The 26,974-nt window shown below is 44.1% G+C and overlaps 1 protein-coding gene and 1 pseudogene across 2 annotated transcripts; one reads left to right on the plus strand and one right to left on the minus strand.

The window, feature by feature from the left end:
• Nucleotides 1-805: 805 nt before the first annotated feature.
• On the plus strand, nt 806-1,751 carry LOC308612660 (G protein pathway suppressor 2-like; annotated as a pseudogene). The gene has a single exon. The product of its transcript is annotated as a G protein pathway suppressor 2-like (transcript).
• Nucleotides 1,752-22,657: 20,906 nt separating this feature from the next.
• LOC308612164 (histone H4) lies at nt 22,658-22,990 on the minus strand (the record flags this gene model as incomplete). Its single annotated transcript, XM_081224498.1, has 1 exon — nt 22,658-22,990. Exon 1 carries the CDS (start codon nt 22,967-22,969, stop codon nt 22,658-22,660), a length of 312 nt encoding a protein of 103 aa, XP_081080624.1. The 5' UTR covers nt 22,970-22,990.
• Between the last annotated feature and the right edge of the window lie 3,984 nt (nt 22,991-26,974).

Raw genomic sequence — 26,974 nt, forward strand, 5'->3', positions numbered from 1 at the left:
ATATGATTTCTTTGATATCAGGACATTGTTTTTAACACCCTTTTTTGTATATTTTTCTGTATGTTCCCAATTTTCTAGGATGAACCTATTGCTTATATAACTAGAAATAAGTACACATTTCTTAAGAAAAGCATACATTAATGATGGTGCTTGCTCAAGTGAGGTAATGAGGAGAGGAGGTCTACCCCATCAGGCCCTGGCTCTGACACAACAAACATGGCAGTCAATAACATCTACAACAGATTTGGCCTCCAGAACAGCCCAGGGGAACAATGAGCGTAGCAGGTCGGGAGCCACTGGGTAAGGATGTCCAGACTGATCCCAGGTGGACCCCCACCAGCTTGTCATACCTCCAGATTATCCTACTCGGGCCCCCAGAAGTTGTGCTTGGCTTACATGCACACCCATAGGCATTTCACTCCCATGTACATCAGGGGCATTTCATCACACTCACCTCCTTCAACCCAGTCCCCGTGACTCCTCTTTATTTAACCCCAAGACATCTTCCCTAACCTCCTGGAAATCTGAGAGCATCACTTCTGCTTCCGACTCAAGGGCAAGTTTCTCACCTTCCTGTAATTCTCTCTGCTGGAATGTCCTGTCCTCCACTCATTCTGATCAGTTTCCCATACCTCTGGGGAGTGGGGGAAAGAAAGAAAACCCCAGGGAGGCTGCAGAGGAAGCAAAAACAAGGTGGGCCCATCCTAAGTCTGGTGATCAGTGACCAAGCCGGGTGCCCACTGCCCAAACACCCCAGGCAGCACCCTGCCCATGCTCCTGGAGCACCCCCAAGCTTTCCAATGTCATGGCCAGGGCATTGCACCAGCCCATTGTGCCCCTTGTGCAGAGGCACAAGCAGCAAGAGGAAGAAGAGGTGGACAAGAGGATGCAACAGAAGATAAAGGAAGAACAGGAGAGAAGGGAGAAGAAGGAGATGGAAGAGAGAATGTAATGGGAAGAGACCAAGGAACAAATCTTGACATTTCAGGAGAAGCTTTTGGCCCTACAGGAAGAAAAGCACTGTTTTCCTTCAGCTCAAGAACGTTCTACATGAAGAAGAAAAACAAAGGCAAAAGGAGCAGAATGACCTGACCACTCTGACATCAGCTGTGCACCAGCAGAGCCTGACTGTCACCCAGGAACTCACACCCTCAGCAAGTGGGGGACAGCTGGAGGACACAATCACCCAGGCATCCTCATGACAGCTGACAGAGCCAAACTGATGTTTGGACCCCAGATGCTTATGACCCAGCACTACATGGGCTCAGCCGCTGCTTCCAAAGGGAGTCCAGAGCATGGACAATTCCAAGGCAGCCCAGGTGGTGCTTATGGGACCGTTCAGCCTCCACCTCACCATGGACCCGAGCAGCTAACCTGTAGTCCTACTCAGCAGCTCAGAGCACGATGTTAAGCCTTTCCGGCAGTGCAGTACCTATCTCAGCCACAGTCACAGCCCTGCGCCATGCACGGCCACTTTCAGCCCACCCAGACAGGGCTCCCCCAGCCTGGTGGTGCCCTGTCCTTGCAAAAGCAGATGGAAGATGCTAACAGCAGACTGCTTCTCTGATTCACCCTCCCATGCCCCACACATCCCCAAGCTCCGCATCCAGCCCTGGACTCCCTACCCCTCCCCACAGATCCTTGTGTGGATGCAACAGCCTGAAAAGTTGGGCTTTTCAGCTACCAGCCAACCCTGCCTTTGGCTCACTACTATCTAGCACAGCCAGAACCCAAGATTCTACCGCAAGTGACCATCAGATTATATCTTCAACCCTCACCACCCACAATGGAGGAGGGTCCCCAGTGTGTCCAAGTCCCAGGCCAATAAAGTCTACTGTCACTTGAAAAAAAAGGGGGACCTCACCTTCTGTAGAAAGCCTCCCCAGACACTCTAGCCCTCCTGTCTCAAAAACCATCCATGCCCAAACTGGTTCCTATGTGCACTCCCTCCCTCACCACACTGTCCTCACCACATCACCATGGTTTCTCATCCATTTTCCAAAGCCATGCTGGGGTTCCCTGGGGGTGAGGACCTTGCCTGCTTTATCCCCGGGACCCCAGCACCAGGTCAGCATGCCCACTTCCTTCCACACACCTGTTACACCTGCCTCTAGAAGCCGAGGTGTCTAGAGTTAGGCTTACAGTTATAAGGTACGCCTATTTGTAGAGAAGGAGTTGTGGGCTGTCTGGAAAAAAAGCAGATTATTAAGAAGTAACAACGAATTACACACTGTCTGAAAAATGGCAGTTGGAAGAGATCCTCCTAAGTTTCTTCCCAAAATGTCCTCAGAGGGGCAGAAGTTTGCTCACAGCTTCCATACGCCTTAAGTCATTTAATTAACAACCCAATCAAGTGAGAAAATAGGGACTCAGAGAAGGGAAGCAGTTGACCTGATTGCATATCATGTAAATGCAAAGTTGGACTATCTGGCTTGAAGCCCATGCCTTACCCTCTAGACCACAGGAGGATGGAAAGTTGGCCCTGGGGGAGATCCGTGTGCTTTGATAAAGTTAGAGTCATCTTTCCTCAGGGAAAGAGGGAGAAAGAAGGCATTTCTCTGCCTAAAGTGTCTGAGTTTGTGTGTCTGCTTCTTCATGCTTTCCATCATTGCCTGTTATGGGCTGAATTGTTTCCTCCCAGAATGCATATGTTGAAGCCCTAACCCTCAATATGACTCTTTTGGGAGATAGAGCATTGAAGGAGGTAATTAAGGTTAAATTAATTAAGGGTGAGGCCCTAATCCGATTAGACTGGTGTCCTTATAAGTGGAAGAGACACCAGGAGGGCGTGCGACAGAGAAAAGACCACGTGAGGACACAGAAAAAAGGCAGCCATCTGCAAGCCAAGGACAGAGGCCTCAGGAGAAAACAAAACAACTGATACCTTGAATGATACCTTGATCTTAGATTTCCAGCCTCCCAAACTGTGACAAGTAAATTTCTGTGCTTTAAACCATCCAGTCTGTGACATTCTGTTATGGCTGCCCTAGCAGATTAAGGCACGGCCCAAAGAGGAAAAAGGACACACGTTTGCATCTCTCTTTGGCCTTGATCACCCCTAAGGAGCTGGGTGGCAGGAAGATCAGAATTGGAGTTGGGGGGATATGGTGGAAAACCTCTAGAAAAAGGGGCGGTACTTCTACCAGCTGGGGCAGCCCTGGGAACATTCCTTTACCAAAGAGGCCGGGACCATCAGTATGTGTGAGACACCTGCACGGACCACCCATCAGGCTGGAGAAATGGCTCACAGGGAGTAGGAGGGCTTCGGCTTAAGCTGGCCACAGACTCTCAGCCAGTCTGATTGCAGTAGGAGGAAAAGAACAAAACTCGATTGACCACTAGCAGCCACACACAACAGCCCTATTGAGAGAACTGTATCCATCAGGGAAGCCAAGTTCACCACAGGTGGTCCAGAAAAGAACAAAAAAGACTTCAGTAAAAGGACTGTTGAAGAGATAAGGGGCAGAGATAAGGGAACAGATGAGAATCCTGAGCCACCAGACACTAGCAACAGCAGAGAGCTGTTAGCACCACAAGGGCTAGAGGGACAGGGAGGGACAGAGGCAGTGTTAGTGAAGCTATGAAAACTAGCTCCCATGCAGGACGTCAACCACAAAATACTGCCAGGAATGTGGTGCTGGGGCAGCAAAGAAATACCCCAGGCCTCTCTCTTCCTATTGCTCCACCTCCTGCCAGGGCCTCCCATGAGCCAAACCTGTCATCAAGGGAGCCCAGGTAATGCAGTCCATAAGGGTCAACCTTATCCCAGAGCAAGACAAAGAGAATCAAAAATGGATCTGGGAGCAAATAGAAAAGATCATAGTAATACTGATAATTTTATAGGTAGGTAGATAGATAAATAGATAGATACGATTGTTATCCCAGGATTTCAAATAAGGAAAGTGAGCCTGGGAAATTAGGTATTTGTTCAACCTCTTCCAAACACCATACTGTACTTCCCGGAACTCATTTAGATGGAGCAAGTCTGTTTATTGTAATGGGCAAGTAAACAGACTGGTAAACACCAGGAGGCAAGTATTACACACTATGACAGCACATGGCTGGGAACACGAACAGTGGCTAGGGGAGGAGGAGATGTCAGACAGGCTTCTCAGAAAAGGTGACTCCTGAGCAGAGTCTTTTTTTTTTGGAAGATAGCTAGAATTTTGTTTTCCTTTTTTTTTTTTTAATACAATGTTTAAAGGTTTCACTCCACTGACAGTTATTACAAAATATCGACTATTTTCCCCATGTTGTACAATACATTCTTGAGCCTATCTTACATCCAATAGTTTGTACCACCCTCCCCCACCCCATAATACCCTCCCCCTTCCTCCTCCCCACTAGTAACCACTAGTTGTCCTCCGTATCGGTGAGTCTACTTCTTTTTTGTTATATTCATTAGTTTGTTGTATTTTTTAGGTTCCACAAATAAGTGATATCATATAGTATTTGTCTTTCTCAGTCTAACTTATTTCACCTAGCATAATGCCCTCCAAGTCCATCCATGTTGCTGCAAATGGCAAAATTTTGTTCTTTTTTACGGCCTTTCACAAGCGTCTTACCCTTCAGCACCACCACCTTCTCTGAATCTCCATAGTCCCAGATTTTGAACTGTACAATGCAGTATTTAATTTTTTTTTTTTTTCTTTTTGTGGTATGCGGGCCTCTCACTGTTGTGGCCTCTCCCGTTGCGGAGCACAGGCTCCGGACGCGCAGGCCCAGCGGCCACGGCTCACGGGCCCAGCCGCTCCGCGGCATATGGGATCCTCCCAGACCGGGGCACGAACCCGTATCCCCTGCATCGGCAGGCGGACTCTCAACCACTGCGCCACCAGGGAGGCCCTTAATTTTTTAAGATAGTATTATTCTTAAGGTTCTTCTGTGTAATGTTTTTTCTCTCTAGTTTTCTAATTCTCATATATTACCCCTGACAAACAGCACCCAGTAAGTCTTTAGAAGACCTTTGTTGATTGGTTGATAACTCTTGGTTGTCTAGAGTCTTTTCTCTGTGCTGAGTAAAATATGCTCTCCTGCTCAGCCCATGGTGAATGATAGGGTCTTACCAGAGCATTTCAACATGTCCCCTGCAGCTCCAGGGCCCTGGAGGCCAGGCTGGGGACATGACCTTGGCTGAGTCCTTCTCTATCCCCTCTTCAGCACTGCCCCCTGTCTTTTCTTCACTTCCTTAGACAGGGACACAGATGGCCTGTAACCTCACCAGGCTGACACATGGTAGACACCGTCAACAGGAGCCAGTATTATTTTTATTAGCAAAGCTGTACTTGTAGGTCTGCAAGACATCTACCAATCTATCCCAGAGCATTTCTTGATTTTATCATTTCTAATCACCATGATGGAAGTGTGTTAAAGCTGTAGATTCTTCTTCCTCTGGAGATTTGCAAAAGTAGAAGAGTGTTCTCTGCTGGGGATTGATTTCTGGGTGGCCTGTCCAAAACACCAGGGCTGAGTGGCTAAAACTGTCTGTCTCTCCCAGTCATTTCCACAATTTCTGAGCAAAGCCATCCTCCATCAACAATTATTTTCATAGGGCTCACAGAAGCCTTCAGGTCAATTAAATGACCTTTAGCCTGGAGGAGAAGCAGGCTTCTTCAACCAAAGAAAGGTCCCCCACACCCAAAGTTCAAATGCCTTGCTTTAAATACTTATTACAGTCAGATGAGAAGAAACATACAGTTCTTCCCCAGAAAAGTACGGATGTTAGAAAAGAACAGACTGGAATTATAGCATTTCAGTATTTACAAAATCCCCTGACAGTGGGCAGCTGGTTACTGGAGGCTGACGCTTTCTGGGAAGCAAGAGTTCAAAGATAGATGACTATAAATATTGTTAATAGGCTGGAAAAAAACATTTATTCATTCAATCATTCATTTGTTCATTCATACATTCATAAGTATAGCAGATTCCGATAGAAATACTCTGATTTTCTATTCATAAAACAACAGACTATAATAGTCAACATGGATTAACCTGGAAAGCTCAGTTTCTGCTTAGTCACCCACTCCAGGAAGCCACCTCCAGCCCCCTGTGTAAAGATTATGCCCCTTCCCTCAAAATGCATTTGTAGTGTGATCACCTATTATCAGATCTGTATCTCTAACCAGCAATAAGCTCTATGAGCTCCATTTAGTTCATTATTGTGGTCTGAGCACCTGCACATTGCCTTGCACATAGCAGTTTCTTAATAAATATATGTCATGGTTGGTTGAAAGAGATCTGGAGTAGGTATTCATTCATGTATTCATTTATTGATTCATTTATTCAATCCCTAACAATACCTGGAAAGGATCTTTATCTGGGGACTTTACAAAGAGAACAAAAATAATAAACTCAGAATGATTGGTCTTACACATAGGGATGGAAGCTAGCTCTGCCAAGGTGGATGGGTCACAGACAGACCAGTGAATGGGTAGATTCCAGTGTGGGAGGTGATTAGAAACTAAATGAATGGATAGATGTGTGGACATAACAACTACAAAGACTTGCAACAGAATTCCAAGACTAATTTTCAGCTTCCGACAGGTGTGGCTGAGGGAATTCTCTCATCTCGTTCTGGTTTACAGTCTCTTTTTGCATTTTCGTGGGATGAAAAGGCCTCCATCAGGCCAATGTCACCTCCGTCCACTGCAATCTACCTGCCACCCATAAGTTTCTTTATGTCTGCTCTCCATCTTCTGTCTTCAGCCTCTTCCTCTCAACTCACTGTGATTTCATAAATGTGGTCAAGATTCTCTATTACGTTTAACCACCCCCGCTTGATTCCATATTCCTAGAGAGTTACTTCTTAACTTCTTTCTTTCCTTCACACCCAAGAGTCCTATAATAGCATCTTCACTCACTGCCGACACTTCTTCACCTCTGAATCACTCCTCAAGTCACTGAATCTTGGTTTCTACGCCCACCATTTCATAGAAACTGCCCTTCCCATATTGTTTGCTAAAACCAGTAGATACCTCTTAGTCCTTTTTCCTGAACTCTGCAGCTTTTACCACTGTTAACCAAACCTTCCTAAAGGATTTCCCCTGGGATTCAATGATGTAATTGTCCTAGAGATTTCTCCCACCCTTTCAGATCTTGATCCTTTACTGCTGAGGCTCCTCCTCCAGCTCTCAGTTCTCCTTTCCTCAAACACTAATCCTGCTTGAGCTCATTCCAATCCATGTCTCTAAAGACCATCCATATGCTTATACCTCCAAAAATCTGTCTCTCCAACCCAGAACCTTCTCTAAGCACCAAACACATGCATGGAGCTGCCTGCTGGACATCTTCACCCGGATGTACCAGAGGCTGTTCACAGCATGTTTAAAATTGTACTTGTCATCTTCCTCCAAACTCCACTCCTCCCTTCCATGTTCTCCACCCCCATGAATATCACCTCCATCCATTTAGGCCCTCAAACCAGAAACCTGGGAATCATCATCGGTTCCTTCATCTCTAACAGTCAACAAGATCTATCAATTCTAATACCTTAAAATGTGTTTAAATCTTAAAAAACATCCAACTCTCCCCACCTCATATCTGCTGCCTTAATTCAGGCCACTATCATCTCTTGTCTGGGTTAATATAGTCTTCAAACTGTTCTTATCCTCAGTTTTTTATTTTCTACTTTGCAACCAAAGTGATCTTTCTAAAAGACAAAACAGACCATAAAAAGAATCCCTTCTCTCTCTCACCTCCAACTCACTTAAAACCTTTCATGGACTCTACTGAAGACCTCACGGCTAGTCCAACAGCCCTCAGGATGCCATTCACGGTCCACGTCTCCAGCCCCACCTCCAGGCTTCCGTCACATCTCTCCATCCCAATCTGTTTGTAGACTCCAGACCTTGTCACTTCTTTTTCTGGGCCTTTGCTTATGCTGACTCCTCACCTAGACTACCTTTCTCTCTCACTTCTACACTTAGCAAATTTCAACTCATTTTTAAACCCAGCTCAGATATCACCTTCTCAGAGAAGTCTTCCTTGCCTCCAAGACTGAATGAAGGGCTGTCTGTGGGTTCTCATGATTTAAACCCATGGTGGTCTTTCCTCCATAGTTGCCAGAAACAATGAGAAATTTGGAGGTTTTAACCCCTATGTCCCTAGCCTAGTACACTGTGCATCTGAGGCATTTCATAATTTTTTTGTGAACAGTTAATGATCTATACGTAGAAGAAAGGAAGGATGGATGGAAGAAGATTTAACTGAGTAATTAAATCATCTGTAACTCAATTTCACTCCACATTGCATATCCATCATGCCCTCTAGTGACTGATGGAGTCATTGTAGGTTTAGAGGATACTGGGCCAATCAGCAAACACAGATTGAGAACTTAATGTGTGAAATGCCCAGTACTGGGCACTGAACAGGCTTATAGTTTAGTAGAGCAATACAGGTATCAAAGGATCACTCTACTTGGGTGTTGTGTAAAGCGAACAGCCAGGAAAAGTAGCAATGACAAGAGTTTGGGAGTAAACAATCTAAAACTGTGTCAGTACTAGCTGGACAAATTTTCTAAGCCTCTCTAAGCCTCAGGTTTCTCATCTATAAACAATGAGTTCACAATACCTACATCTCAGGATTGTTGGGAGGATTGAAGGAGAAAATGTTCATTCCAGGCATGTGCAAGGTTCCTCATAGAGCTTCACAAACTTGACAAACCTCAACAAAAGCTACCTTCTTTCCTCTCCATTTGCTTGCTCACTCATGAATCTGCAGCTCCCCCTGGGACCTATTAGACCTGAATTGAATTGAGGGGAAGGAGGTTCCATCCATGCCTGGGGCACTGGCACATCTTTAAAACCCTTGGTTTTAAAAGGTTGGTGACTCCCGCGGGTCCATGTGGAACCCAGACCCATCTCTGCAGACACTGAGCAGGGTTGGATGTAGTTGAAGCATTCACTGCTCCCCTTCCTGTCTAACATGACCATGACCCCTGCTGTTGGCCCAGATTGCCCTCTTATGGCATCTGGAGATGACCATGGCATTCTCTTCTTCCAAAAATGTCAATTGCTGCTCCTAAGCTACAGGGCACACTCGAACTCCTTAGCATGACATGCAAAGTCCTCTGAGGCCTGGGATCCTCTGCGTCTGCACCCAGCTGCACTCTGTACTCCAACCACACTGGACCCTGGTGAGCTGTGGTCCCAAAACGCCTTGTTCTCCAGCTTCTCTGGGCTTTCTTCATGCTTTTCCCTCTTCCTGGAATATTCTGTCTCAGTTCGGCACCTGGCAATGTCCTCTCTATTTTCTAAGAACCAGGCATCCACTCCTTTGAGCAGCCTCCCCAAGTCTGGGTCAGCTGTCCCTTTGGTTGAACTACGCCCTCTCTGAGGCCAGGAATGCTGAGAAAGACAGAGTCAAAGCCAAAGGGTGTGGCTAGAGGAAGCAGAGCCAGAGCAAAGGCCCAAGTTAAAGTCACGTTAGAGGACATGCATATTCACCAAGAAAACACTAACCTTTCAACATTTTACATGGTACCTTCCATGAGCCAGGAGTGCCTTCATACACTGACTCATTTAATCTGCACAACCACCAGGTGCAGCTAGTCTATTGTTACACCCATGTTGCGTATGAGGGAAACTGAGGCCTAGGGAGGTCAAGTAACTTGCCTGAGGTCACACAAAACTAGTGATGGAGATTTTATGAAAGGCAAGGTGGTTCCAGAAATAGATGAAGACATTCTTTTGGAAGCAGAAATAACCAAAAGAAGGATGATGAGCAGAGTGAGGAATGGGGTGGGCAGGCAGCTTGACTATTCCCCTAGACATTCATTCAGTTAAAAAATGTTGTGCATCTGTGCCTGGCTCTGTATTAGGCTCTGGAATTACAGTGATAAACAGATGCAGTCCCTGGCCTTATGGTGCTCATAATGTAATAGGGGAAATAGGCAAATAATCGCACAAATAGATAAATGAGCATACATTATGAAAAGTGCTAGAAGAGAAATGTACACGGTACCATGAGACTGAATAGAAAGGGATATCTAATAAATTTTGGGGGTCGTACGGTGACATTCGTGCTGAGATAGATGGTGCCCAAACGAAGGATGGAGGGGAAAGAGCTCCAGGTAGAGGGAGAAGCACATGCAAAGTTCCTGCTGCGCGAAGGAGTCAGGACATTCAAGGAACTGGAAGAAGGCCGGGGTGGCAGTGGGACAAGAAATGAGGCTGGTGAAGCAGGCACCGGCCAGATTGTTCAGGACTTCGGGGCAGAGCATGTGGGAATAGGCATATAATAATGGGAGGCTGGAAAGGGAAGCTGGAGACAGGTCTTGAAAGCCATGCTTAAAATTTGGTACTTCAGGGGCTTCCCTGGTGGCGCAGTGGCTGAGAGTCCGCCTGCCGATGCAGGGGACACGGGTTCGTGCCCCGGCCCGGGAAGATCCCATATGCCGCGGAGCGGCTGGGCCCGTGAGCCATGGCCGCTGAGCCTGCGCGTCCGGAGCCTGTGCTCCGCAACGGGAGAGGCCACAACAGTGAGAGGCCCGTGTACTACAAAAAAAAAAAAAATTTGGTACTTCATCTTTGATGTACACGATGCCTCGTGGAGCCAAGAGTCTTGAGCATGTCATTTTCGAGATGAAAAATAACAACCAAAACGGTACGTGTTCGGTTGGGTGGTGTGGGGAGATTTGAAACTTTCAGGAGAGTGAAATGGCCAGCCAAATGGTCCCAGCCTGGAAGGAGTTAACCCCTTCCTACCCTTGAGATCTTCATCAACCTCGGCACTCCACAAAATAATCAGCTATCATTTATCAGCGTTCTGCAAGGTAGCATTTAAAACTGAGGCCGGCAATAAATCAGGCATATATAATTTGAGCCCTGAAGTATAGTAATTCTTCTTTTAATGCAACATCTGGTACAGATAATACAGTTTTCAGGGGGAGGGAGCCAGGAATGCGATGTAGGGCCCTCATTATTGGGCAAGCAGTGCTGGAAAGCCCAATTTCCCTCCCATCCTTCCAGCAACACCGTGGACTTAAAAAGGAGCTTTATTATGATTCCCTCGGCTGGCCAAAAGGAAAATCGAGTTAATTATAGACTTGTTTGCCGGTTATTAATTAAACCCCAGCTAAACATAAAAACACAGGGGCAGTACCATTTCCCGCTCCGTGCTTCCAGCCTCTCAGAGCTGAGGAGTGATGTTCCTGTCTTTGCAGTCCGCTCTGTGTCCTGTTTCCTCTGTGGATTTTCTCAGGAGGGTCCCAGGTCCTTCCCCACATATGCAAACAAAACCTTATTTTTAGCTGAGAAGGAACACAAAATTGAAAGCTCCAAAACAGCATGGGGACAATAGGAGGAAGCTTGCAGACACTGACTGGTTGTGACACCCAGCGTTCCTGGGCTGCCACACCACCCTGCATCCTGCAATCTCCCAGGTTCGCCAGCATCCCTGGTCTTCAGTCGGGTACCCCAGCTTCTCCTGTACACTTGCTGTGGGGCAGCTCTACATAGTGACTAGAAGGACAAGCTTTGCCACACACGTCCAGAGCTCCAAACCTGCCCCCGCTCACTAGCTCCTTGACAATGGGCAAGTTCCTTCACCGCTCGGCTTCAGGTTCCCCTCTCTAAAATGGAGACACTAACAATGCCGCCTCCTAGGTGTGCTGTGATCTTTCAACACAATGAAGTTTGTCTAACACTCAGCAGGTGTGCAGCACATGATTGCTAAGCAACACTAGTTTCCTTCCCTCACTCTTCCAGGAGGACAGTTTTCATCTCTGGATCTTCCACATAAACGTCAAACTCTAGAAGGTGCATGTGAGACCTTGATACCTCTTGAAACATTTCTAAGCCTCTATTTTCCCATCTTCAAAATGGGAACAAGACCAGTGCCCACCGGGGAGGATCATTGGGAGCATTAGAGAATGGAAACAACCTAGTCCCTGGCTCTGATCAGGTGCTTAATACATGTTAGTGACTAAACTATCTGCAAACAATCCCCGGAATACTTAAAGGGGAGATTCTCATGCCAGTATCTGTGGCATAAAAAGGAAGACGATCCAACAAAGGAAATCACACCAAACTAGCCTCATTTCCTACTGGAGCTGAGATGCTAAATTACCAGATCAAGAGCATTCCACAGATGTTGTACAGACATCCTAAGAGAATTTGCCAGATTCCTTGGCAAAATCTAGCTAGACCGTCAACCTAGCCTCCTCAAAATCATCCAGTGGGCATTTTCTCTGCTTGTCCATAGAGAGCTGTGGCCATCACAGCATGATTAAGGCTAATCAGACAATTTTTTTGGATGGGAAGGGCCAAGGACAAAGCCCTCTGACCGCCAGAGGTTTCTCAATGTTTCTAGTCACATGGAGAAAATAGAAAGCATTCCAGTGAAATTTGCCAATGAGACAAAACTTGAGGGAATGGTTCATGTGACTTCCAGGCTCCAAGCACCATGCTATTTACACTCCCCTGCACTACCAGCCACACTAAGGACTGTTGAGTCAGCATCAAATCTTCCCAACCCTGCCCACTAGAACAGGTGTGGGCAGCCTGTCCGGGCATCGGCTTTGCAACCTGGTTTCACAGACCTTCATTAGCATCATACAGTTGAATTCAAACAATGTATACTTTTCAGTTTTTTATTCATTTAAAAGTACTGTTTCCATTTTCCAGCCACCTCCTGGCAACAATCCTTACACACAGATTCAAGTCCTAGTTGTGCAGCTAAGGTCCCTATAAAATAAAAGCTGGAGACGGAGTGGTAAGCCAGACCTAGGAGATCTCCACAGGAGAGACAGATGAATAACTATTTGTGTAACTGTGTGTTATTAATTATAACTTTACTAAACTGCAGGTGCCAAAAGAGCACATAAAAAAGGGACCAGAGCTAATGTCTTACTTGCTCTTCTAAACACCTTCTCATGCGTAGTACACAAGTCATTATGCCCATTTTAAAGGTAAAACTGGAGCCAGACAGCTCATGGGATAGATACAGCATGGACCTGTTGTCAAAGAAAGGAGGAAAGAGGGAAAGGGAGGAAGGGGACAAATCTTTGTAAATGGTCAAGTGCTCTATATTTGAAAAGATGACAACTGTCATTCCTGTACTCTGGGATACCAAGCTTGAGATTCCATCCAAACATTTTTAAATAGCTTACATCAGAGTTTCCATATTTCTCTCCTTTTTCTAGCCTTCTGGGGAAGAGGATGGGGTGGGATATTTGGAGAGAGCATCTCAAGGTATATGACTAGCCTAATATTGTAGCACCCGCCAAATAAAATTCTTCATATATCAGCTGTTGTAACTGGGAAAAATTATTCAACTTCTCAAACTGTTCATGCAGTCTGCAAGAAGTGGATGATAATATCTACCCCACAGGATGACTGTCAGCATTAAACGAAACAGCATCTATACAGCCTGACACATACTAAGTGCTTATAAGCGAGAGCTCTCCTTCGCTTCCCTTCCCTCCCCTCCCTTTCTCTCTGGAGAGGTCTTCATTGCACAAGAAGATGAATCAGCATTCTAGAAGCCTGGCAGGAGGTTGCTGTCAGAGGTGTGCCCTACCTTTGTCAATACATGGCTTTGGTCTTGGCTCTAGGAACTTAATATTTAAAAAGCGATGTAACTGGAACACTCCTCACTCCCAATTTCCCACTTGCTGTTCATGCCTTACCAATTGCATGAAGGACAGAATGATTCTGAGAGAAAGGCAGTGTGTGTGTGTGTGTGTGTGTGTGTGTAGTGGGGGAGAACGTAGAATGAGAAATTTCCAAGGTTTTTATTACAGCTCTGGGAGCTTGTGAATAGTTTAGTAAGAGACTTCTTTCTCCTTTTTCGCTAAGTGTTGAGCAGTGATACATTTGTACTTCTTAAACAGAAAACCTTGGGGAGGGTGTTGGAGGTAGAGCTTGACTGTTGCATTCCAAAAACTTAAAGAGCCAAAGTCTACAGAATTGCTACATGTCCCAAGACCATCACATGCAAACCTGGTTGTAGAACTTACACAAGGAGAAACTTCACTTCCCCTGAGGAGCTGGCATTTTTCTTTGTGGTGAAGAGAAAGACATGTCCCAACCCCTACACTGTGCCCAACTTTGTGCTAGGCCCTTGAAGCTCATAGGTGACCCTCTGCAGTCTAGACATAGCAAGTTGAGATGGTAAGAAAATTGTAGAGCAAGAAGCAAACCCACTCCTTGGGAAGTAATGTTTATTATTAAGCAGCTACAATGTGTTAGGCGCTCTCACAGCATTGGGCCTTCCCTTTTGTTGTGTATTTGACCCTCACCATGATACTGAGGGGTAGAAATTTCTAGATACATGATCAGAGCCAAGGTAGTTATACCTGTATTGCATATGAGGATGCTGGAGCCCAGAGACCATAAACAACAGAGCTAAACTTCAAACTCAGCTCTGACTCCAGAACCCTTCCTTATCTATCTTGTCATACAGCCCCTAAAAATGAATAAAATGATTACAGTAGACAGAATAACTCAAAATTCACAACAAGGATGGGGAAATTCATCATTGGGCAAATAGCCCTTATTTTTCCTAAACTATAACCTGGCAAATTAACGGTCCCGATGTCCTCAAGAAAAGGTTAGCAAATGGGCAGGATCCTCCACTGAAATAGGCAGATAAACATGAAATTGGTTTAGAAAGACTTCCATTCAAAATTATTAAATCAAAATTTGGCACATGAGGGCTCCCCTGGTGGCGCAGTGGTTGGGAGTCCGCCTGCCGATGCAGGGGACACGGGTTCGTGCCCCGGTCCGCGAAGATCCCACATGCCGCGGAGCGGCTGGGCCCATGAGCCATGGCCGCTGAGCCTGCGCATCCGGAGCCTGTGCTCCGCAACGGGAGAGGCCACGATAGTGAGAGGCCCGCGAACCGCAAAAAAAAAAAAAAAAAAAAAAAAAGAATTAAAATTTGGCACATGAAAGTGTTGTTGGAAATTTGACTTAGGTGACACAGCTCATTTCCTGATGAAGCCAGATTAATGAGACATTACTGAACCTAATTCCTCAAGAAATAAATGACTCACCTCTCCTCCTGTTGAGCCGCTTGGAGCTTTCCTTCTGCTTGGCCTTCGCCTTTTCTGAAAACCCAAGTGCTAGGATGGGAAACTCAACTGGTAGGGAGAAGGATAAGAATCAATCCTTTCTGTTCTTTACCTCCAGGTTCTACATTAATTAGATCCTAAACTAAGTGGCATCTGAATAGCCAAAGTAGATGCCCCTTCTCACCAAGTTGCACAGCTTACACCACGTTATCAGGGGCTTACCGAGGCAGCCCAGGGTGATTAAGTTGGCCAGGTAGGCGAGGTCTTGGAAAGAACAAGATTTGAGGATAGTACCAAGGAGATCTGAGGGTGGACCTCTCAGAATGAGCACAGAACAGGAGGCTATTTTTGTCTGTGTAGATGTTCACAAAAAATATATTACTTATAGCAAAGGAACACTCAATAATCAGATGGTCAAGGTATCCTATTCTGTGGACACATAGCTTCTTTCCCTAGCCACCTTGATGTTTGCTCAGTGGGCTCATGAACATGGTGGTCACAGTTGCAGGAATGGAGGTGAGTAGTGCTGTAGCCAGATCAACTCTGGTCAAAGAACGCATGCATGTGTCCAACCCATCAACAGCAGAGACCATTGCTGAGCCTCAAGATATGGCATTATTTCCAGGGAGAGCATTCAGCCACCTGGTCTGATCATGTGGGAGGTACTGATTTATCCTCACCAGAACAGATACCAACATGAATATATGGATTTCCTGCCCACAGTGTTTCTGACAACACCTCTATCTATAGGCATAAGAATGCCTTATTCTCCATAACATGGAAACCCACACAACATTGCTTCTCACCAAGGAACTCATTTTAAAGAAAAGAGGAAGACAACGGGCTCATGACCATGAGTTTTATCATGAACTTAATCACTCAAAAGCAAGAGAGTCTGACAGAATGGTTGAATGGCCTATTAAAGACTCAGTTATGGTGCTTGCCAAATGACAACACTTGAAGGGTTGGGGTACCATTCTGAACTTCCAGTTCATGTCTGATACCATTTTCCCATAGCTGGAACACTTGGGTGTGAGAACCAAGAAGTGGGAGGAGCTTTTTTCACCATTAACTCAAATGACCCATTCACAAAAATTTTATTCCCCTTCCTACAGATTTGGGGTTCTGTTGGTTTAGAGGTCTTAGTTCCCAGGGAAGGAAAGTTTCTACCAGGGAACACAACAATGGCTCATTGAACTGGAAACCAACACTACCACCTGGCTGGTTGGTGCTCCTGCAACATGAATTAACAGGACTAGTGGTAAAGTTAATGGAAGACCATAGCAACCCAACACATCCAGATCTACTACAGGTTTAGACCCTCTAGCAATGAAGGTTAGGGTCACACAGTCAGGTAAAAATCCATGACCAAGTAAGGTACTGAATGAGGCAAAGGGAACATGAATTTAGCAGTGTAATAAGGAAGCTCTTACTATAACTATGCCCTTATAATCCGTTGCAGAAATGAGGAAGCTTGCAACTATGCAACCAGTCATCTTCAGTATCCCCAATTCCTCCCTAGCTTCTGAATAAAGTCTAGGTGATTTTGTCCAGCTGGCAAAAACTAGATTCAAGGAACCGTGGAAGAGATTGTCTTATTTTTCAGCTCCTCTAGTGGGAGACAACTCTGCCTTCTAAAGAGATTGATAAGACAGAGAAGGAAGAAGAGTTGATTAAAACCAAGAAAAATAATAAATATCTCCTACAAAAAGAAATACATTAAACACCTACCATGAACCAGGCAATGTCTGAACTGAGATTTGAAGATTTGGTTAAAGTGAATCAAGTGGCCAGAAAGGAAACTCCATAGAGAACCACATACGCAATGGTTCGGGCCATCATGAGAGTGACAATCATTCCATGGAATTGGGATGTAGACTAGGTGGGGAAGAAGATCACTGTCTACAGTGGAGAAGTTAAGCTACTTGGCCAACATCACACAATTTGATGTGTGGTAGGATGGTAACTCAAATTCGGGTCACTCTGAAGACATGCCCAGTTCCACCACCACCAATATCCACCCCCCAACTCTCCACTTTGCTCTTAGCTGGTGAAGGAATTAAATGCACAACCAGAGGGCAAAAGGACTGAACATTCTGGGCCAGGATCATCATAAGACTAAATAAGTGGTGCTGATCAATCCAGAGTTGAATGCTAAGGTTTTTCTCTGAGATGCAGGTATGGGACCCAAGATCCCACCCAGCATGCTCACCAGAAGGAAACTCTTGGTTCTGCAAAGGCAAGTTTTGCAAAATATTTAGTCCCACTCTAGATGCAAGCAAGTCCTTGCCACATCCCTATGCTAAGTCCAGAACCAAAATTTTAATCTCCTTTGTGGGAATAAGGAGTGGTCCGTGTGAGAATAAAATATACTACTGACCAAAGGGAAGGGGAGGAAAAGGGATTCTAATTTGATCATTGCTAAAATAAAACCGGGGAGCAAGGCCAACAGCTGCCTCCCCAGGAAGTCCTATTACTGTGGACAATGGCCCAATTGTTCTCCCCTGTTGAAAGAAACCTTGCAATCTCCAACCTGGGTGGGGGGGCACTCACTGTCTTTTTCTATTTCTTTCCTTGAAACACAATTTATTGGAAATACTGCCAGATCTCCAGGGGGAAAACAAAAGGCTGGCGGTAAAATGAAACACCTAATTAACAGAGAGAACTGCTCCAGTGTTGCCAGAGAACTTTCCACAAGACTCCTGGATCCTTGAAGAAAGAAGTTAGGGGAGGGGGACACAAGGAACACTGAGCACCTCTTACTGTGCACACCATGGTGCCAGAAGGTAGCATAGAGTAGTGGCGATGAGCATTGGCTTTGGAGTCAGACTACCTATGATCAAATCCCACCTTTGCCACTGACTAGGACAAATGGTATAACCTCCCTGGGCCTATGAAGTGAGGATAACTGTTGTCCTTCATAAGGTTATTGCAAAAGTCAAGTGAGTTAATTCACTGAAGTGGTCAGAAAAGCATGCCTAATAATGTTAGCTAAGTATTAGCTATTATGGTTATATGTTAGGTAAGTCCATTGTTACATCACCTCCGTTTATTCCTGCAACAACTCTGGGTGAGGGATCATTACACCCAACTCACAGGGTTGGTAGTGAAATTGAGCACGAAAAGTTAAGTTCTCTACCTACATTGTAGAGCTAGGATTAAAATCCACAGTTGCAAAATATTAAAGCCCGAGATATTTCCAGAATATCATGCTGCCCACTTCCCCTATGAGAGGGCTTTCTCATCACTGTGCCCATTTGCAACCTGAGAAGTTTCACCATTGGCTCCAGAGTCCCCTGCCTCTGTGCTGGTGGACAAATACCCACCATGGGGACCGTGGGGAGAGGTCCCAGGGACAAGCAAACCTCTGCAGACAGTGTCTGGACTGTTAGCATCAAAAAAGTAGATTAAAGAGGGGTGGACAAGAGAGAAGCAAGAGGGAAAGAAACGGGAGAAACAATCAGTTCCATTTGCATTTATGTTTGTTTTTACGTTTGTGTCCAGCCTTGATTTTCAGGGATTATACAGCAGAATAAAACTATGTCTCACTTGGGGCAGCAAGTTCCCAAGGAGTCTCCTTGAAGTCTCAACCCTGGTGACTTTTTCAACTTTCATTTATCATTTTTCAAAACAATGTAAGGCCTTGGCAACCAGCCTACTTCTTCCTCCAGCATTCCCCCCACCTGCCTTCTGCAGAAAACCCTCAAGCAAAGCATCTGACGGAACGCTTGGTGCACAGTAAGTGTTCAACATTGTGAGATGGCTCCAGGACCAGCAGGGCACTCCCGATGGGTCCCAATGGATGGAACATCCAAAAGCAGCTGCTCCCCTGGGGCTTGAGAAGAATGCATTTGTATAACCCTTTCCCTTCCTTCCTCTCCTATCCCCTAGGAAGTCTCTCCTCAGCCAAGCTGGCCAGGACTGCAGGCCTGTTGCATTTGCGTGTGTGTTTGTGTGTATATGAGTGTCTTCCTGCTGGGAAGCTGGCACATGGAGTCCCACCCCAGTCCTCCAGCCCCAAATTAAAACAAGCTGGTTGCAATTGTGAGCAAGCCCAGCTCGCACCAGCTGCGCCCGGCTCGCAGCTTCAGAAAGTGCTGCTTCATGTTCATATGCAAATAACTATTTCCTCTCTAGAGCGTGCCCGGACTGTGTTCCAATCTGAAAGGGGAGCAGAGAGGAACAGAGGCTCTGGAAGAACATGTGGCCAGGGCTGTCAGGATGGATTATGCTGCCCTGAAGTGTTCCCTGAATTCAGAGAGTGGTCAGTGCGCCACAGGAGGTGCTGAGGGCAGAAGGGAGATGTTCCCAGAGGCTCCTGCAGCTGTTCCTTCACCCGTCACACTGCCAACCCCTTTGGACGAGCACCTGTGGCCTCTGAACGGGTTCTCCTGCCTCTGAGCCTTCCCCAATCTACCCCAAACGCCTGCTACAAGAGTGATTCCATCACTCATTCACTCAAATATCACCTATTGGACACTTAACTGTGCCAGATACTGTTGTAGGCACACGGGATACAGCAGGAATCACATGGAATATGGGAGGATCTGTCCTCAGGGTGCTTATATTCTAATGATCTTTTTCACTTGTAGTCCTCACCTCACTCCTCTGTGCTCCAAAGTCTTCAACAGCTCCCTATGGCCAACTGAATAAAAATTAAACTTATAACATAGACTAGGCCCTCCAGGCTCACACTCAAATGCATGTGTCCAGTCCTAAATTTCACTGTTCATCACTCATGAGTGTTGGGCTGCACCCCACAGGTCTGCAAGCCCTGTACTTGCCCATCCTTGAGACCGAAGAAAGAGCCTGGAGTTGGAGACAGAGACATCAATGGTTTAACGGATGGGGGAGCTTACCTGTCTGAAGCAAGGTCCTGGAGCGACACCGGTGGATGGTGGGCAGCACATGGAGGCAGTCTTCATTCCGGGGCGGGGCGGGGGGTGGGAGGGTTTACCAGTTATAGGGGAATTGGTATCAGGTGGGCTCATTAGTTACCAGGGAAACTAGCAGAGGGGCACGCCCCTCAGGGTGGAAATGTTCTGATCTTAAAGATTAGAAGAATCACCAGCTGGGGCTGGGACAAGTATGTAGGAAGGTCAGTCAGGTGAGTAGGGTGTCGGTGAGGCAGGCTGGTGAAGCAGAGAGCAAGACAACAGCCATCCTGTGCAGCCTGACCATACAATGAGCCTGTTGAACATTTACCCACCCTGCAAAATCCAGCTCCAGTGTCATCTCCTTGGAACCATCCAAGATTCCCCAGTAGGAATGAACCCCTCCTTCCTCTGTATTCTCACAGCAAGATCCCAGCAATTTACAGTGAGGGTAAATGGCAGAGGTTATCCAAAAATACAAATCGACCCTTCAACAGTCCAATTCTCCCCAGGCTAACTGTGTGTTAAGACTAATTAATTCATACTGTGGTAAACATGACTCAGGTTCCTTGATGTGGGGATTTAACTAAAATCTACTGAGGGCCTAATGTGTGTCAAGGACTGTGCTACTCCCTTTCATTTATTTGATTTCTTCCTCTCCTCTATTTTCTCCTACATACATATGATGAAACCAAACTCAGAAAGGTGAGCTTATTTACCCAGGATCACAGAGCTGGTCCAACAGGCTTCTTTTGCTCATTCCCACAGCCATTTCTTCCACCTGTAACATGCACATCCTCCAGGACACAGAGGTGTACTTTGGAGCTGTTGGTGGTGGGGAGGTCTGTGCAAAGTTACAGGATAAACACTGGACATCTACCTGACATCCTTTTCACTTACTGGTAACTAATTTAAATACTATTTGATTGCATACATTTTAAAGATGAAATGCAAGTCTTCAAATCCATTTTGCACCAGAGGAAGGGCTTTTGGGGCTGTGCTCCCAGCCTCCCAGCTGGCACCCATTCAGAATCCTGTGACGTGAGGGCTACTTGGATGGAAAAGCTTTCTTTAATACTGCATTTTCCTTAAGGCAGAAACACTGACACCAATGGATGAAGGCAAGTAGAAAGTGAGGAAAAGGCAGGAGAAAGAAGAGTTTAAAAATACAGATATTCAAAGAAGTACTGAGGCCTGGGAGCATCAGTGCTGACACCATGAGCCCTCCATGAATCTGGAAAGACACAGTAAAAAATAATATTCCTGGGCTTCCCTGGTGGCGCAGTGGTTGAGAGTCCGCCTGCCGATGCAGGGGACACGGGTTCGTGCCCCGGTCCGGGAGGATCCCACATGCCGCGGAGCGGCTGAGCCCGTGAGCCATGGCTGCTGAGCCTGCGCGTCTGGAGCCTGTGCTCCGCAACAGGAGAGGCCACAACAGTGAGAGGCCCGCGTACCAGAAAAATAATAATAATAATAATAATAATATTCCTGGTAGTGGGCCATCCAAAAACAAAAAGGAGGGGCAGTTAATGATTAATTATCTTATGTATACTATTTTCAAAGGACAATGACATCAAATATTTGAGGAAACTTTCCATTTAAAACAGTTGAAACTATTAAAACATGGGTACTTAAAAACTATATTGCATTTTCCTACTTAACAGTGTATGTCTTTCCCCTCCTAAGTTATGGGTCCTGCATGTGTCAGGAAACTGACTGATGTCGTTAGCTGAATGTGTTCTTTTTTTTTCTTACAAAAAACACAATCTTTATTGGAGTATAATTGCTTCACAATGCTATGTTAGTTTCTGTTGTACAGCAAAGTGAATCAGCCATATGCATACATATGTCCCCATATCCCCTCCCTCTTGAGCTTCCCTCCTTCCCACCCTCCCTATCCCACCCTCCCTATCCCACCCCTCTACATCATCGCAAAGCACCAAGCTGATCTCCCTGTGCTATGCTGCTGCTTCCCACTAGCTATCTATTTTACATTTGTAGTGTATATATGTCAATGCTACTCTCACTTTGCCCCAGCTTTCCCCTCCCCTCCTGTGTCCTCAAGTCCATTCTCTATGTCTACGTTTTTATTCCTGCCATGCCACTAGGTTCATCAGTACCATTTTTTTTGATTCCATATGTATGCATTAGTATACGGTATTTGTTTTTCCCTGACTTACTTCACTCTGTATGACAGACTCTAGGTTCATCCACCTCACTACAAATAACTGAACTTCATTTCTTTATATGGCTGAGTAATATTCCATTGTATATATGTGCTACATCTTCTTTATCCATTCATCTGTCAATGGACATTTAGGTTGCTTCCATGTCCTGGCTATTGTAAATAGTGCTGCAATGAACATTGTGGTACATGACTCTTTTTGAATTATGGTTTTCTCAGGGTATATGCCCAGTAGTGGGATTGCTGGGTCACATGGTAGTTCTATTTTCAGTTTTTTAAGGAACCTCCATACTGTTCTCCATAGTGATTGTGTCAATTTACATTCCCACCAACAGTGCAAGAGGGTTCCCTTTCCTCCACACCCTCTCCAGCATTTGTTGTTTGTAGATTTTCTGATGATGCCCATTCTAACTGGTGTGAGGTGATACCTCATTGTACTTTTGATTTGCATTTCTCTAATAATTAGTGATGTTGAGCAGCTTTTCATGTGCCTCTTGGCCATCTGTATGTCTTCTTTGGTGAAATGTCTATTTAGGTCTTCCACCCATTTTTTTTTAAGATCTGGAGATAAGCCGCAGGCACACCTCAGCCGCCGAAGCCGTAGAGGGTGCGGCCCTGGCGTTTCAGCGCATACACCACATCCATGGCCGTGACCGTCTTGCGCTTGGCGTGCTCCGTGTAAGTCACCGCATCACGGATCACGTTCTCCAGGAATACTTTGAGCACTCCCCGGGTCTCCTCATAGATGAGGCCAGAGATGCGCTTTACACCACCACGGCGAGCCAGACGGCGAATGGCGGGCTTCGTAATACCCTGGATGTTGTCCCGTAAGACCTTCCGGTGGCGCTTAGCGCCTCCCTTGCCCAGCCCTTTGCCACCTTTACCTCGGCCGGACATCTTTCACAACACACGGCTAAAACCGAAAAGCAAGCTGCTAGTCCCACTTTTTATTTTATTTTATTTTTTTTATGTGGTGAAGAAAAAGTATATTTTACAACTGAAAAGATGACAATTCAAATCCATATTTCAAACAAATGGAAGCAAGAGAAGTATACTCTCTAAACTGTAAAACTGAATTAATATTTTTAAGTACAAGTTTGCTATGAGATAATATATAAGAAGGTACTAGAACATAGAAATAAATTTGAATTCCTTTTTTTCAAGGATTAACAAATATATCTGATATTTTAAATTTTAAATATATGCTTATTAAATCATTGTGTATTTCATTGTAATAGATTTTATAAGGAGGTCATATATGGAATATTAGGTTTATTACAGTTAAATCTTGATGCCATTTTTCTTAAGAAGTTAGAAACAAATATCTTATCCATTCTCAACAACACCAATAAATCAGAAAACAAATCTCTATTTTCCAGTAGATAAAGCAAGGAAACTCCCATTTCTGGAAATATGTAGTTTTCATACATTTACACTTTAGGATATCATTTAGGAAATAAAAGATAATAATTGAAATTAGCTTCCAAATGCAGTCTATGAAATTAAGATACTACAAAATCTGATGATATAAATATACAGCATTTACATGCAGCTACCTATATGAAATATTTTTCAAAAGCACTGATAAAATCTCTTGAGCAAGTACTGAACTCCCTTTAAATAGCAGGCATTGTAATAGATGCTGAGTACTCACACATAAGAAAGAAACCATTGCAATATTCAAATACCTACAATTTGATGAAAGGTTCATTTTAAAAAGCATCATCATCAACAACAACAAAAACAAGGAAGGCAATAACAACTTAAGTCCAGACCATTGATTATTCAATGAAAGTAACTTGATGGTAGTCACTATAAGAGATTATTACATTATTAAATCTGCATTCAAAATAAATATTTATATTCTTTAATCGGATAAATACCCATTAATCTTCACTTTTTGAAACTGGTTAATGAAGCTATAGTTGTGCATTAAATCAAAAGGAAGAGGGAAGATACTAGTTATTATTTCAGAAGACAATTTGAAGGTTGAAGAAATTGATAGCAATGGCTTATTGAAATTGTATTTCAAATATAATTCCAATTTGGAAAGGTAAGATTTACTGATCTGGTAACTATATAGCATAGACAAAGGAGTTGCTCACAGTCTATTTTTCTATGCATAGAATGAAATTTGGTGTGACAGCTCATGTATTATGATATTGTTAGATATAATAAGTAGGAAAAATTTGAAAATTGACAGCATTTGTTAATAAAAAGTAGGGTAGATAAGCTGACTGTAAAACAAATTCAATCAAAATATATTGGGTTTTTATACTAGGTAAGCTCTGCAAAAGTTGGACATGGTCTAAGATCTAATATTAAAAATTTTGTCTTTCAGTGTCATGTCATTTCAGGTTAGAAGCTATATTATTAAGAAATACATTCCTAAGCAAACATTTTCTTGAACACTAGACTATAAGATAAATTTAATGTAGTGAACACTACAGGTTTTTTTTTCTAACATATTTTTTGGAGTATAATTGCTTTACAATGGTGTGTTAGTTTCTGCTTTATAACAAAGTGAATCAGCTATACATATACATATATCCCCATATCTCCTCCCTCTTGCGTCTCCCTCCCACCCTCCCTATCCCACCCATCTAGGTGGTCACAAAGCACCGAGCTGATCTCCCTGTGCCATGCGGCTGCTTCCCACTAGCTACCTATTTTACATTTGGTAGTGTATATATGTCCATGCCACTCTCTCACTTTGTCACAGCTTACCCTTCTCCCTCCCTGTGTCCTCAAGTCCGTTCTCTATGTCTGCGTCTTCATTCCTGTCCTGCCTCTAGGTTCTTCAGAACCCTTTTTTGTTTTTAGATTCCATATATATGTGTTAGCATACGGTATTTGTTTTTCTCTTTCTGACTTACTTCACTCTGTATGACAGACTCTAGGTCCATCCACCTCACTACAAATAACTCAATTTCATTTCTTTTTATGGCTGAATAATATTCCATTGTATACATGTGCCACATCCTCTTTATCCGTTCATCTGTTGATGGACACTTAGATTCCTTCCATGTCCTGGCTACTGTAAATAGAGCTGCAATGAACATTGTGGTACATGGCTCTTTTTGAATTATGGTTTTCTCAGGGTATATGCCCAGTAGTGGGATTGCTGGGTCATATGGTACTTCTATTTTTAGATTTTTAAGGAACTTCCATACTCCTCTCCATAGTGGCTGTATCAATTTACATTCTCACCAACAGTGAAAGAGGGTTCCCTTTTCTCCACACCCTCTCCAGCATTTATTGTTTGTAGGTATTTTGATGGCTGTTCTGACCACTGTGAGGTGATACCTCATTGTAGTTTTGATTTGCATTTCTCTAATGATTAGTCATGTTGAGCATCCTTTCATGTGTTTGTTGGCAATCTGTACATCTTCTTTGGAGAAATGTCTATTTAAGTCTTCTGCTCATTTTTGGATTGGGTTGTTTGTTTTCTTGATATTGAGCTGCATGAGCTGCTTGTAAATTTTGGAGATTATTCCTTTGTCACTTTCTTTGTTTGCAACTGTTTTTTCCCATTCTGATGGTTGTCTTTTCATCTTTTTTATGGTGTCCTTTGCTGTGCAAAAGCTTTTAAGTTTAATTAGGTCCCGGTCCCATTTGTTTTTATTTCCATTTCTCTAGGAGGTGGGTCAAAAAGGAACTTGCTGTGATTTATGTCATAGAGTGTTCTGCCTATGTTTTCCTCTAAGAGTTGATAGTGTCTGGCCTTACATTTAGGTCTTTAATCCATTTTGAGTTTATTTTTGTGTATGGTGTTAGGAAGTGTTGTAATTTCATTCTTTTAAATGTAGCTGTCCAGTTTTCCCAGCACCATTTATTGAAGAGGCTGTCTTTTCTCCATTCTATATTCTTGCCTCCTTTATCAAAGATAAGGTGACCATATGTAGGTGGGTTTATCTCTGAGCTTTCTATCCTGTTCCACTGATCTACATTTCTGGTTTTGTGCCAGTACCATATTGTCTGATTATTGTAGCTTTGTAGTATAGTCAGAAGTCAGGGAGCCTGATTCCTCCAGCTCCGTTTTTCTGTCTCAAGATTGCTTTGGCTATTTGGGGTCTTTTGTGTTTCCATACAGACTGTGAAATTTTTTGTTCTAGTTCTGTGAAAATGGCATTGATACTTTGATAGGGATTGCACTGAATCTGTAGATTGCTTTGGGTAGTATAGTCATTTTCACAATGTTGATTCTTCCAATCCAAGAAATGGTATATCTCTCCATCTGTTTGTGTCATCTTTAATTTCTTTCATAAGAGTCTTATAGTTCTCTGCATACAGGTCTTTTGTCTCTTTAGGTAGGTTTATTCCTAGGTATTTTATTCTTTTTGTTGCAATGGTAAATGGGAGTGTTTCCTTAATTTCTCTTTCACATTTTTCATCATTAGTGTATAGGAATGCAGGAGATTTCTGTGCATTAGTTTTGTATCCTGCTACTTTACCAAATTCATTGATTAGCTCTAGTAGTTTTCTGGTAGCATCTTTAGGATTCTCTATGTATAGTATCATGTGATCTGCAAACAGTGACAGTTTTACTTCTTCTTTTCCAATTAGGATTCCTTGCATTTCTTTCTCTTCTCTGATTGTTGTGGCTAATACTTCCAAAACTACGTTGAATAATAGTGGTGAGAGTGGGCAACCTTGTCTTGTTCCTGACCTTAGTGGAAATGGTTTCAGTTTTTCACCATTTACCATTGTTATATCTTCTTCTTGGAGTGATCTCTTGATCATTATGTAGCGTGCTTCTTTGTATCTTGTAATAGTCTTTATTTTAAAGTCTATTTTGTCTGATATGAGAAATGCTACTCCAGCTTTCTTCTGATTTCCATTTGCATGGAATATCTTTTTCCATCCCCTCACTTTCAGTCTGTATATGTCCCTAGGTCTGAA

Source organism: Mesoplodon bidens (assembly GCF_964165515.1).
Source record: "Mesoplodon bidens genome assembly, chromosome: 2".
Taxonomy (NCBI): domain Eukaryota; kingdom Metazoa; phylum Chordata; class Mammalia; order Artiodactyla; family Ziphiidae; genus Mesoplodon; species Mesoplodon bidens.